The sequence below is a fragment of the Petaurus breviceps genome, unplaced genomic scaffold (assembly GCF_028583685.1).
Source record: "Petaurus breviceps papuanus isolate PSGF00001 unplaced genomic scaffold, PetGlider_PUasm1.0 99, whole genome shotgun sequence".
In the NCBI taxonomy this organism is placed as follows: domain Eukaryota; kingdom Metazoa; phylum Chordata; class Mammalia; order Diprotodontia; family Petauridae; genus Petaurus; species Petaurus breviceps.
In genome coordinates, this window is record NW_027187465.1 from 20228063 (window position 1) to 20241561 (window position 13499).

At 44.6% G+C, this 13499-nt stretch overlaps 1 protein-coding gene across 3 annotated transcripts in view; it reads right to left on the reverse strand.

Annotated features, from left to right (window-relative positions):
- The window catches only part of RPH3A (rabphilin 3A), a 171223-nt gene that overhangs the window by 66773 nt on the left and 90951 nt on the right, over nucleotides 1-13499 (reverse strand). For all 3 annotated transcript variants that reach the window (XM_069081461.1, XM_069081460.1, XM_069081459.1), the window contains exons 5-6: nucleotides 4096-4225; nucleotides 3556-3642 (exon numbers count right to left, since the gene is read on the reverse strand). In XM_069081461.1, the coding sequence (XP_068937562.1) occupies nucleotides 3556-3642; nucleotides 4096-4225 (217 nt within the window). The remainder of the gene's footprint in view (nucleotides 1-3555; nucleotides 3643-4095; nucleotides 4226-13499) is intronic.

The window sequence follows — 13499 nt, forward strand, 5'->3', positions numbered from 1 at the left end:
ACACACACACACATATATATATATATATTTAGACATAATAGTATTGCACACTTAATAGACTACAGTACAGTGTAAATATAAGTTTTACATGCACTGGGAAACCAAAACATTCATGTGGCTTACTATGTTGTGATTATCTGGGTTCTGGAACTGAACCTGCAATATCTCCAGTACTCCTGTATTATTATTACTATAGCCATGGGTCCTTAAAGAACTAGCAAACATGATTCCTGAGCCACTGCCAGTGATATTTCAAAACCATGGAAAATGGGAGAGATATCACAAAAAAATCACAAATGTGCATATCAGATGGCAGAGGCATGATTGGACAGCAGTGAAAAAAATTGGGGGGTCTTAGTGGTTTGCAAGCTCAATATGGATCAGTAGAGTGATTGATGTGGCAGCCAAAAAGACTAAGGGGACCTTGGGTTACATTAAAGGAGGAAGAGTCTCCAGGCATAGGGATGTGATCATCCTACTCTATCTTTATCAGATTCCATCTGGAGTTCTGTGTTAAAGTCTGGGAGCCAGAGCTTAAGAAGGACATTGACAAGTTGGCAAGCATGTCCAGAGTGGGGCAGTCAGGATGGTGAGGAGCCTTGATTCCATATCAGATGAGGATTGGTTGAAGAAAATGGAAAAGAAAAGCCTCAGGGGAGCCATGAGAGCTTTCTCCAAGTATTTGAAGGGCTGTCATATGGAGAAAGAAAGTCTTGTTCTTTGCGACCCCAAAAGGCAGGAGCAGTGGGTGGAAGCTATATTTATGCTCAATATCAGAGAAAAGGTCTTAACAGTGAGAGGTGTCCCCAAACAAATGGATTTCGTAGAGAGGCAGTAGGATTTCCCTCCTCAGAGGACTTCCACTAAGATTCAGTGACCTCCTGTTGGGTATTTTATAGTGAGAGGTTCCTTTCAGATCTAGGTTGGACTAAGTGACTGCTGAGGTCAGCTTCTAATTCTCAAACTGGTGATTCCATGATTGTTTTAAAGTAGAGATCTCTCTGAGTCATTGCATAGGATGTGGCCTCCTCTTCTGGGCCCCATGATCTCCCTCACTAAAGTCCTCCAAGAGGCCCAAAGCATAAGGGAATCAGATCCTCTCCTGACTCTGGGTCATTTGTGGTTTAGTCACCCATCAGGGGAGGGGGGTGGAGACCAGTGTTATGGGAATGGGAATTTAAGATCTTCCCTGCCCCTAGGCCCTTTGATAGGCTTAAGTGACTCTGAGAACCTTCCTTGATTTGAAAATATACTCTGCCTCCTAATGGGTTAAATGTGGTCACATGAAGCCTATGGTGGGAGGCTTGGTTTTCAGGAATGCCCACTCCTTGGTGCTGTGTGATTGGGCAATGAGTCAAGAGGGCTGTGACATTCTCTGAGCCAGGAGAAGACTACATATACCCTGATGTGAGGTTTTGGTTTGGGGATCACTTTAAGAAGTGTTGTGTAATTTGACCAGACGAGACTCTGGGTAGCCATTGAGCCCCCCGGCTTTGAAAACACAGATGTTGGTGCTTCCCTCTCCGGTAACTGACTAGGTATGAATGTAATGGTCAGACAGTTGGAAGTCTGCTGAATTGTTTCTGTCTGCTTGTAACTTTTGCTTGTAATGTCTGTCTGTATACTTTGAAGTTCAGGGTGCTGACTTTTTCCCTCTGAACTAAGTAAGTGATATGTTTGATTGATTAAAGCAAGATTGTTAACCCATTTTGAATTGCTTTCCTTTAGAAAAGCAGATCTAAGAACTTGTGTTGGCAGTCACCTGGGGGATGCTAGGGTACTTGCTGCTACAGCCAGAGAATCACAGGATTTGAGAGGTGGAAGGGACCTCAGTAGCCAACTCCCTCATAAAAGTAGTCTTCCCTAGAGCATACTTGACAAGCGGTCACCCTCTTGTGGCTGTATGAGCCCAATCTGTGGTAGAGCTTTCTGAGCCCCCACTGGTATGATCGGCCATGGTCAGACACTGTACCTTGACCCCAACATAGTGATGCCAGTGGTCCTCTTCAAGAACAAAATACAGCAACCTATATATCAGCTATGCTTGGAAGATCTCCAAGAAGGAAGAGGTCTTCAAGTAGTGACTGAAAACCTCTAGCCAGGTTCATTATGGCGGGAATTCCTTTTGTGTCCACTGAGTCACATTTGTCAGTGTCTAGCACAAAAGGACAGGGAGAGGCAGGAAGGTCAGCTACAGTGAGAAGAAAAAAGGACTACATTGTCTGTCTCTTCCTCCATTTTTTCTACTCTCTCCTGCCAACAGTACCTGACATATATGGGCACTTGATAAATTGTTGTTAATTGATTGAATTGTTTTGAAATGGCTAAATAAAAATCTATATTTCAGAGTTTGGATAGGAAGAAGAGGGAGACAGATAGACAGAGGGAGAAAAAAGAGGAGAGAAGTATAGACTGGGGAAGAAACAAACAAGGAGAAAAAGGAGAAGAGATCCCATGAGAGAGTGGGAAAGAGAGAGGGAAAGAGGAGGGGGAGAGGAGGGGAAGAGAGAGAGAAAGGGTGGGGGAACAAGCAATAGCTGGAGAGAAGAGAACATATGAAGAGGGTAGAGGAAATAGAAAGACAAGGAAAGGAGAAAAGACAAGATCAAGAAAGAAAAGGAGATATAGGAAGACTATGAGAGATCAAGGGGAAAAAGAAGAAGGAAGGAAGGAAGGAAGGAAGGAAGGAAGGAAGGAAGGACCAAAAGATAAAGGAGGAAAAGGATATCAGTTGCTTTTTTAGTAAGCACTCCTTGGTTTATACCTCCTCTTTGGCTGACTCACAGAATTAAAAGATTTCAGAAATGAAAGGGCCCTCCAAAGTCCTGTGGTCCAACCCATACCTGAACAGGATTTCCCCTGCTCCAACCTATCTGATCATTCAACCCCCTCATCATTCCTAGTTCTGCTATCTGAGACCAAATATATAAAGGCTAATCCCTCTCTTGTATGACAGACCTTCACATACTCAAATAGCAATATCTTGTCCCCCATCCCCCACCCCAGTCTTTCTCTTCAAGCTAAATATCTTGAGTTTCTTCAATTACCCTTCCTGTGACAAAAAAATCAGGGTCCTTCACTATCCTGATTGCCTTCCTCTGGACACTCAGTTTGTCGATCAATGTCTTTCCTAAAAACCAACAATAATGAGTATTTATTTAGTATCTACTACGTGCCAGACACAGAGCTAAGCAATAAGGATACAGAGAGAGGCAAAGCAGTCCCTCCCCTGAAGGATCTCGTTTTAAGGGAGAAGAAAACAGGCCAGATGTGATGCCCAGAATTAAAGACAAACTCCAGATGTGAGAGCGCTGTGCAAGCAGCTAACCTCACACAGGGAAGCTGGCTGGTGTCCAGGCTCTGTGGATCCATCTTCTTGTTGATGCCAATGCCCCAGGTCACTGGGACCCAGGGGCATTTGGGGCTTTGATAGAAACCTAGACCATAGCAGTGAAATCTTACTTTCCTTCCCTCCCTTCCCCCTACTCAGGAATTAGGGAAATGGATCAGGGAGGGTTGGAGTCAGCAAGGCTGGAGTCAAAGCAAATCACTCACCTCTCTTTGCTCACTGCAAATCTTGCAAAGCCAGATGGAATGTGGGCGACTGTTGGAGGTCTCCACTCCACATTTGGTGCAGACATTCTGGGGGCAAAAGCAGACAGAACCTGTGTTAGGTCTGTAAGACTCAAGGATTGGAGTCTGGGCTGGTGGGGGGGGGGGAGGAGAAGGGAAAGGGAATGTCTATGGCTCATTCGAATCCTGAGCTAGTGGAAAGATCACTTACACTTGAGTCAGAGGACCTAGGTTTGAACCCCACCTCCACAAACCTGTGTGACCTGGGACGAATGACCTAACCTCTCTGGGTCTCTATTTCATTATCTACAAGATGTAGGGTTGGAATAGTTGGTGTCTGTGGTCCCGTCCAGCACTAATCTCATGGTCCTTTGAGGCCCACCTCAGCCTGGCAACTTCCAGGTCAAATCATCCCACTCAAGACTCTCCCCCAGTGGGGGGCCCCATTGCTTCTCCTTGGGTCAGCCAGACACAGGGGCTCAGCAGAGAAGGAGGGGGAGACCTGGAGGAGGAAGGACTTACCTTCTTGCAGTCCTCGCACACCACGCAGGAGGAGCCCAGAATTCCCAGCTGTTCCCCACACAGGATGCAGCGGTTTACCCCATCTCCAACCACATTCTTTCGCATGTTCTCCAAGCGGTCTACCAGGCGCCTGGAATGGGAGAGAGGGGGAACTTTGCACTTGAGGGTTCACAGGGACCCAAGATGTGCACACCAAGTGAGGCTGTGCAATGAGAGTTTTGCCTCAAGACCACAGCATGGCAGGGGAGTGGGAGTTGCACCTCCACAATTTAAGAAGTGCTGCTGCGTTTGCTAATCCTGTATCTAATGGTCTTATGCTGACTCTATGCTGTGTCTAACTGCCCTTGGCGTTCCTACATTCCTGTCCCTTCCCTAGGGTCTGTTTTCATCTCTTTCCAGGAAGCTGGAGGGGGCCAGTGCTCCCACGGGGTCTGGGACTGGATTTTCTTGGGGATAGGCTACCCACTCTCCTAACAAAACTACACTCCAATGGGGTAGATTGGCCTATGTAAGCCTCAGTGTTCTAAAATTAATTTACCCTGGCACTAGAATTCTTAGCTTATCTCTGACACCAACACACACACACACACACACATATACACATACACACACACCCCCTACTGATTTGTCTTTTCCACACTTGTGTGCTTGCTGTCATTAATAACAGTGCTTTCTCTACCCTTGCAAATCACAAGCCTCTGGAAAGCTAGCAGACAGCCTTTGAAAGCTGCCACAGTTTTATGTCATTCATTCCCCTTGAGTTAACCCAGCAGTCAGCCTTTCTGAGCTTAGAGAGGCTGGTTCTTGGACAACATTAAGTTCAATCTTGGGGTTGTATTTGAAGCTTTTAGAGATTGGAGTCACTTTTGAGAAGACAGAGTCTCTCCTTTATGCTACAATGAAGTATCCAATTAGGACCTTAGTGACCTTAGTTGAGCTCATAATTTCAGCCTCTGGTAAATTGCAGTTAAAATAAAATTATGCATTTTCTGTTTAATTGTCATCCCTATGCTGGCAACTCAGAAGACTACATATTCATTGAATGAGATTACTCAGTAACAGATTTGGAGCTATAGGGGACCTTGGGGGTCACCTTGTCCTAATCCTTCATTTTACAGATGAGGAAACTGAGGCCCAGAGAAGTCAGACAACTTGCCTAAGGTTAGTTACACAGGTAGAAAGGTGAAGAGCTGGGATTTGAACCCAGGCCTTTCCACTGTACTTTGCTGTCCCATATCTCCAAGGCTATGACCTGTCCCACTATCAATCCTCCTTAGTTTTGACCTCTACCTGCCTAATGGCTGCTTCCTTATTGTCCACAGACATGACCTTGTCTCCTCCATTCTCAAAAACCCCTCACATCCATTTTCATTAGTTCATCATTCTACATCTCTTATTCTTTTAGGGGATAATCTCCTTGAGGAGACCATGTACAAGGAAGTGCCTTCTCATGTTTTCCTCTCACTCTCTTCTTAAATCTGTACAGTTTGCCTTCCAACCTTATCATTCAACTGTGAATGCTCTCTCCAAAGTTCCCAGTGCTCTCTTACTTATCAGCTTTAATGATCTTTTCTCAAACCTCACCCTTCTTGACCCTTTTGCAGCCATTGACACTGTTGAACACCCTCTTTTCCTGGATACTCAGTCTTCTTGGCTAGTTCTTCATCCATAGCATGTCCAGTAAACATGGGAGTGAGTGAGTGAGTGAGTGTGTGTGTGTGTGTGTGTGTGTGTGTGTGTGTGTGTGTGTGTAGGGTAATCAGGGTTGATTTACCCAGGATCACATAACTACTATATGAGGCCAGATTTGAACTCAGATCCTCCTGACTCCAGACCCCAGCATTCTATCTGCTCTGCTATTGAGCTGCATCTCTCTCTCTCTCTCTCTCTGTCTCTCTCTGTCTCTCTCTCCTTCCCTGTCTCTCTCTGTCTCCCTGTCTCTCTCTCCTCTCTGTCTCTCTGTCTCTGTTTCTCTGTCTTTGTCTCTCTGTATCTCTCTATCTATCTCTCTCTGTCTCTGTCTCTCTCTCTCCCTGTCTCTCTGTTTCTCTGTCTGTCTGTCTGTCTCTCTCTCTTTCCCTCTCTGTCTCTGTCCCTCTCTGTCTCTCTATCTGTCTCTCTGTCTCTCTCTCATTCAGATGATTCCCAAATCTATTTATCTGGCTCTAACCCCTCCCTGAACTACAGTCTGTCTTCACCAACTGCCTTTGGGACATCTGGAATTGCATGTCTCATAGACATCTTAAAGTCAGCATGTCCCACAAACTGAACCAGCCTTTCTCTTCAAAGTCTCCCTTCTTCCACACTTCATCATTGCTGTCTAGGGCAGAACATCCCGGTCACCCAGGCTCTCAGTTTCAGTGTTATTCTTGACTCATAGTCACCCCACATACCCAATTTATGGCCAAATCTTGTTGCTTCTCCCTTCACCACGTGTCTTCTGCATGCCCCCTTCTCTCCTCTGACACTGCCCCCACCCTGGTGCAGACCCTCATCACTTCACATATGGATTGTTGCAATAGCCTGCTGGTGGGTTTCCAGCCTCCAGTCTCTCCCCACTCCAATCTACCCTCCATTCAACCACCAAAGGGACTTGCCTAAAGTGCAGATATGACCATGTCACCCCCCATATTCGTGACTCCTTGTTACCTCCAAGATCAAATACAAAATCCTCTGTTTGGCATGCCTGACCTTTTCCCATTTTTCCAGTTTTCTTAGACTCTACCCCTTTACAATCACTCTGTAATCTAACATCGGCTGACTTCCAGCTCCTTCAGCCTGATACACCATCTTCCATGCCTGTCTTTGCACCATCTGTGCCCCATGTCTAGAATGCTCTCCCTCCTCACCTCTGACTCTTGGCTTCCCTGGATTCCTTCAAGATTGAATTCAAATCCCATCTTTCCTTTCATTCTCTTAACTCTCTACAATCTGACTTCCAACCTTATCATTCAACCCCATTTAAATTTTTCAGGACAACTTTCCTATTCTTCATTCCCCCTACTCTTAGTGACTGGTGCCTTTCCCTTTGAGATCACCTTCCTTCTGTATATTCAGTGTCCCAAAGCATAGTCACCTTTTTTGTATCCTCAGTACTCAGTACATTGGCTGGCACATAGTAGGTGCTTTAATAAAAGTTTGCTGCACATTTCCACTTGGATGGCCCATAGGCATTTCAAACTGAGCATACCCAAAACCTCTTTCTCCTCTAAAACCTCATCTCCTCCTAACTTCCCTCTTTTAGCTGAGGGCACCATCATTCTCCCAGATACCCAGGTTTGAAACCTGGGAGTCATTCTCTGACTTTTCACTTTCACTCACCCTTACTATTCACTTAGTCATTAATTTGTGCAACATCCCCCTCCACAGTATTGCTTGCATCTGTCTCTGTCTTTTGATTCACATAATAATCACTCATCATTGCTTCCCCAGATGATTGCAGTAGGCTCCTAACTGGTATCCCTAGATCCATGATCTCTTCTCTCTATCTTCCACCCTGGTGCCAAAGTGCCATTCCCAAAGCACAGGTTTGACCATGAATTCTTCCCAGTCCCTGAAACTCCAGTGCCTTCCTATTGCCCCCAGGATAAAATATAAACTCCTTTATTGGGCATTTACAGCCCTTGACAACATGGTCACTTTATCTATTGTGCATTATTCTCTTTCACATATTCTACATTATAACCAAACTGGCCTAGTTACTATTATCTGTACATGAAATTGTATCTCCCACCTCTATGCCTTTGCAGAGTCTGTCCCTCTTGCTTAGCATGCCTCACCTCTGCCTCTCAGGATCACTAGCTTCCTTCAAGATCACCTCACATGCCATTTACTATACAAGGTTTATTCTTATCCCACCTCCACTGATTTATCCTGACCTTACCTCAAATTCCTTTGGATTAATTTTACATACATTTGGTACTTATCTGGTATACGGTGTCTCCTACACCATCCCCCTCAACATAAATGACTTATTTTCGTCTTTGTATCTCTATCACCTGATTGTGATAGGTACTTAATAAGTGTTTGCTGAATGAATGAAAATGAGGTGGTCAGGGAAACTTAATCAATCAATCAGCAAGTATTTCTTAAGTGCCCCCTACATGCCAAGCACTCAGGTAGGGGCTGAGGATACAAATACAAAACTAGCCCCATTTTACAGATTAGCAAATTGAGACTCGGAGAGATGATGGCGTTTGCTGAGGTACTAGGCTTTCCTCCCCATCCCAACAGGACACTGTATACAGACGTTAAACACATATCTACTGATGGCCATTTCCAGCTAAGGAATTAGTAATGGATAGGAAGGCCATGGCGATCCATGTTTAACAACAGAAAACAGCAAAGTGAGGGAGGGAAGCTTCCCTCCTTGCCAACATGCCCAGCCCTTCCCCAGCCCTCCCTGGCACCCACCGCCCACCCTGAAATCGGTGTAACATCAAATGTAGAAAATAGGACAAATTCAAACACAGGGTTTTTGTCTTTCTCCTGCCTGTCAGAAGAGACATGTGGCCGCTGGAGGCAATCTCTGAATCACAAGCCCATGGGCCTCTCTGATGGGCTGTGACCCAGATTTGACAAAATCATTGAAGGCAGGGAGCTCTGGAGAGCTGGCTAGGGAGCTGACAGCAGGCTTCCAACCTTTCCCTTGCCCTCCCCGACCACCCTCCACCCCCCTCAACCCCACCTCCTCACCCTCCCCCCCAACCCCGGCCCCAGCATCCTGGCACTTTTAGGCTTGAGAGATTTCCTTCACTTTTGCATCAGGAGCCAGGGATTGAAAGGACTTGGGTAGTTCCTGCTGCCCAAGAATGCTGCTTTTCAGAACTAGGGCACAGATACCACATTTTCCTCTTGCCCCAATGCTTTGAGTACTAAGAACACTGAGATTCCTCTGTCTCTCTCCTACCCCTCCCCCCACATACATCAAACAAAAGACTGGGCTGTGGAACCAGGAGGGGCATGGAGGTGCCCTTTCCCCAGATGAGCTAGACTGAAGGTACTGGGAGTGGGGGGAGGGGGAGGAGTAGTAAAGGCGAGGCACCCTCTTAATGGAAAGCCCTACATTGTATAGGTGTCGACTGACACAAAGAACTCTACACAAGCACAAAACATTTCACTGACCCAAAAGAACTAGGGAATTTTCAAGAAAACTCAAGGTTACTGTGCCCCCTCCACCCCCAAGAAAGCTTTAAAAAATAAATGAGACAAATAGAAATCTTTTTTAAAATGTCCCTAGATTCAGGGATGGGAGGGACCCTAGAGGTCACTGACTTCAAATCCCTCATTTTATATTTGAAATTGAGCCCAGAGCAGTTAAGTGACTTGCCTAAGGTCACAAAGCTAGCAACCTTTTTGATTCCAAGTTGTCCCTCTAATATACTTTACACGTTGCTCAGTCTTCTTATACCCTGGATATGGAATATAATGTATCTCTGTTGATATAATACATGAGACACTTATTGAGTGCTTACTATATACAGAACCCTGTGCTGTTTACTAGGGGAGATACAGAATTTAGGGAAGCAGGATGGCTGCCTTCATGGAACCTGAAATAGAGTAGGGAATTAGATTCAAATCAATTCAATGAGCCTCCATTGTTAAGTGCCTACTATGTGCTAGGCTGAGGATACAAAGATGAAATGAAACACTCTCTGCCCTCAAGAAGCTTACATTCTACTTGGGGGTGAAGCAAACAGGTACACAGGTAGTTCAATATAAAATGCACTAAAATTAAAGAGTAATTTTTCAGGGAGTGCTAATAATTAAGACCTTAAAAAGCATTTAAAAGGACACGGCCCCAAAACTGAGCCCTAAATGCACCTAGGGATTCCAAGAGGTGAGAGTGTTGCAGGCATCAGGGACAGCTTAGGCAAAGGCTGGGAGGGAGGATAAAAGCACAAAGCTATCTTACATGAAATTGGACGATAAATTGATAGGTGATAAATGCAGTAGAGAGAAACAGAGCAAGGTGTCACATGAAGTCTGAGGGGAAAGGTCAACCCTAGGAGTCCAGAGATAGCTTTCTGGAGGAGGTTGCCCTTGCATATTAGTGGCAAGACTTAAATCTAGATCTTCCTCAGTCAAAAGCCAGTTTATATCAATGCATTACAGACATTTCTTCTCTGGGGGGTTAGTAGCATGAGATAATCTGTGCAGATGATTCAGGATCCTCCTTCCCAATGTCATTGTCCTTTGCTGTTTTGTGCTTAGCACAGTGCTTGGTACACAATAGGGACATAAAAATGCTTGTTAACTTTCCTTGGCTTGTTGTAATGTAGGATGCCCTTAGCACATATTGGAATACCTGGGCTACTTACTCCTTCTCTGATTGGCCCCTAAATTCTGGGCTTTAAGAGTTCTCGTGTTGGGGGCTCAGAAAACTCTTGAAAACTAGAGTTAAAACTAAAGACTCTGCAATTACATTATTCTATTTGCTACTAGAGGCCAGAGGAGAGCAATTAGCCTAGTGATGAAGTGACTGAACCCTTTGCTTTCTTGAAAGCCTCAGGAGAAGTAAATGTCACAGTGGTGGCATTTGCACAAGTGTATTTGGATTTCATAGTTTCACACTAGGGAACAGGACTCAGTCAACATTAGGATTTGCTAAGTGCCCTAACCAAAGAATCCAGTTTAGAGAAAGGAACAATTAACAATTAATTTTGTAAGGGCAGTTTAAAATCTGGCCTGTTATGTGAATTTCTCGGTACAGATGGAGTTTGGACTTTGGCTGGTCTAGAACCCAGAGGAGATGTGATCGCTTAGTCAACTATCTAAATTCCTGGAGAAGAGGAATTGCTTCATTCTTCATATTTGTATTTTTTGTTGGTTGGTCATTTCAGTCCTTTCTGACTCTCCATAACCGCATTTAGGGTTTTCTTGGCAAAGACACTAGAATGGTTTGCCATGTCCTTCTCCAGTTCATTTTCCAGATGAGGAAACTGAGGCAAACAGAGTGAAATGACTTGCCCAGGGTCACTCAGCTAGTAAGTGTCTGAGGCTGGATTTGAACCAGATGAGTTTTCCTCACTCCAGATAGGTACTCTGTGCACTATGGTGCCACCTAATGGCCCTATCTGTATTTTAGTGCCCAAAAAAATAGTAGGTGCTTAATAATTGCCCATTGATAAGGGAAACCTCTGAAGACCTGTCATAGGAATGAAAATTTGGAAGCATTCTGCTTGGCCCCAGAGACAGAACCAGGTCCAGAGAGAGGTGCAATAGAAAGAATCCTGGCTTTGCAATCAGATCAGCAGCAGGTTCTGCCGGTTAGTGATCTGTGTAACAGGAGCTTAGGGGGTACCCAGCCCAACCCCATTGTTCTGTAAATGAGGAAACAGACCCAGGTAAGTTGTTTGAGGTGGCATTTGGGTTTTTTTTTGTTGTTGTTGTTTGTTTTAACACATTTGTATTATTTAAAGCATGGAGTATCCACCCTCAGATGCTGTACTTCCCTGCGCAATAAGATTTAATGAACCTGGACCTGCTCCTGGTTTCCCCTACACCCCTGTTCTTTCCACAGTATCTTTAGCCCCTTGGTCATCCTTTTGTCTTTGAAACATTCCTTGTAATTCAGGTCTCCTTTAGCTGTCTGGCATTCCAACGGAAGCATTGCTGGGGTTTCTAACATCTGTTTGAAAGCCTTGGCAGAGCCCAGCTTTTCTCCCTCGGCAGTTGTCTGACTGAAGTACATAGTCATCCCTTAACAACATGTGTCTGATCACCCAACTGGGATCTGGCTTGATCTGAGCTGGGTAGAGCTGCCTCAGATTTTCCTTCAGAAGCCCTGTCACCATCGAAACTTGAAATTTAATGATTCCCCCTAGCTTAGCAAACCAAGAACCTCCAATAGTTAGAATCAGCATGGGGAAAGCTGTAGCTTTGTTGCTCTGGGCCATACTGAGGCAGTTATGGCAGATGAGTGAGGACTGGAACCCAGGTCTTTCTGAGTCCAAGCCCAGCATTCTTATCTATTGTACTAGGCTGCCATATTTCCTCATCTGTAAAATGAAGGGATTGGACTAAAGTTACCTTTACAGACCATAAAGCTCTAGCTTTAGGTCCAATCTATCTTAAACATGACTGACAAAGTGATTTTTCTAAAATGCAGGTATGACCATGCCATCTCCTATGCAATATATTGTAGTGGTTCCCTATTACCTCTAGGTTCAAATATAAACTTGTCTGTCATTTAAGGCCCTTTTCAACCTGGTCCCTTCCTACCTTTCTAGTCTTTGTACACATTTCCCCTTCTTATACACTCTGGTACACCCATACCGGTCTATTTGCTTTTCCTCACACAAGACACTCCATCTCCATCAACATAAATTTGCACTGTCTGTGCCTTGTGCCTGGAATGCTCTTTCTCCCTCACCTTTGCTTCTTATGATCTCTGGTTTTCTCAAGTACCTCCTTCTCCATGAAGCCTTCCTGGTCCCCTTCCCCACCACCTCCCCACATCCAGCTGCTAATGTCCTCCCTCCTTCCCTAACTCCCTTCTATTCAAGTTGGATCTAGTCTTCATATACTTTTGTGTAACTATTGACACCCCCATTAGAACATTAGCTTATTGAAGGTAGAGACTGTTTTTGTGCCTTGCATATCATAAGAACTTAGAGATAAGACCTTAGAGTGTGTAAAGGGTAGTAATGTGAAAAAAAAAGGTGGACTAGAGTCAGATGAATGAGCTGAGGCTTCGATGATTTCCAAGGGGCAATAGGGAGGTATTAAAGATCTTTTGAGCAAGGATAGTGACACAAATAGTTCAGAGGTAAGAAACTAAAAGTAAGGAGCCCCATTAGAGGCCATCACACTAGTCCAAGGAATAGATGAAGAGAATTTGACCCAGGGTAGGGGCTGTGTGAGTAGAGAAAAGTGATGGATACATGAGGTGTAGAGAAAGTCTGTATGTCAATACTTGACAACTGACTGGGTATGGGGATGAGGAGAACGGCAAAGTTAGAAACTTGGGGGCCTGAAAGGATCAATCAATAATTCAATCAATAAGCATTAAGTGCTGGGCACAGTGCAAAGATAATGCAAATGATAAAAGCAACATAATCCTTTCCCACAAAAAGTTTACAGATTAAGGGAAGTGACAATATGCATGTAAATCCATATAAGGGGAAAGGCACATGGGGGAACCAGGAAAGATCTCATGTAGAAAGTGGAGTTTGAGCTGATTTCTGAAGGAAACAAGGGATCCCAAGAGGCAGAGATGGGAGGGATTGTTTTCTGGACACTGTGGAAAGTCAGTACAAAGACACAAAGATGGGAGATGAAATGATCCTGAACAAAGCAGGCTTCTTCCTCAATTCAATTTAACAAGCACTTATACTTTCTTAATAAAGGGTGGCTTTCTGGGAGTGGGGAGAGGGAAGGATATAAAGGGAAATCTAGGTGAT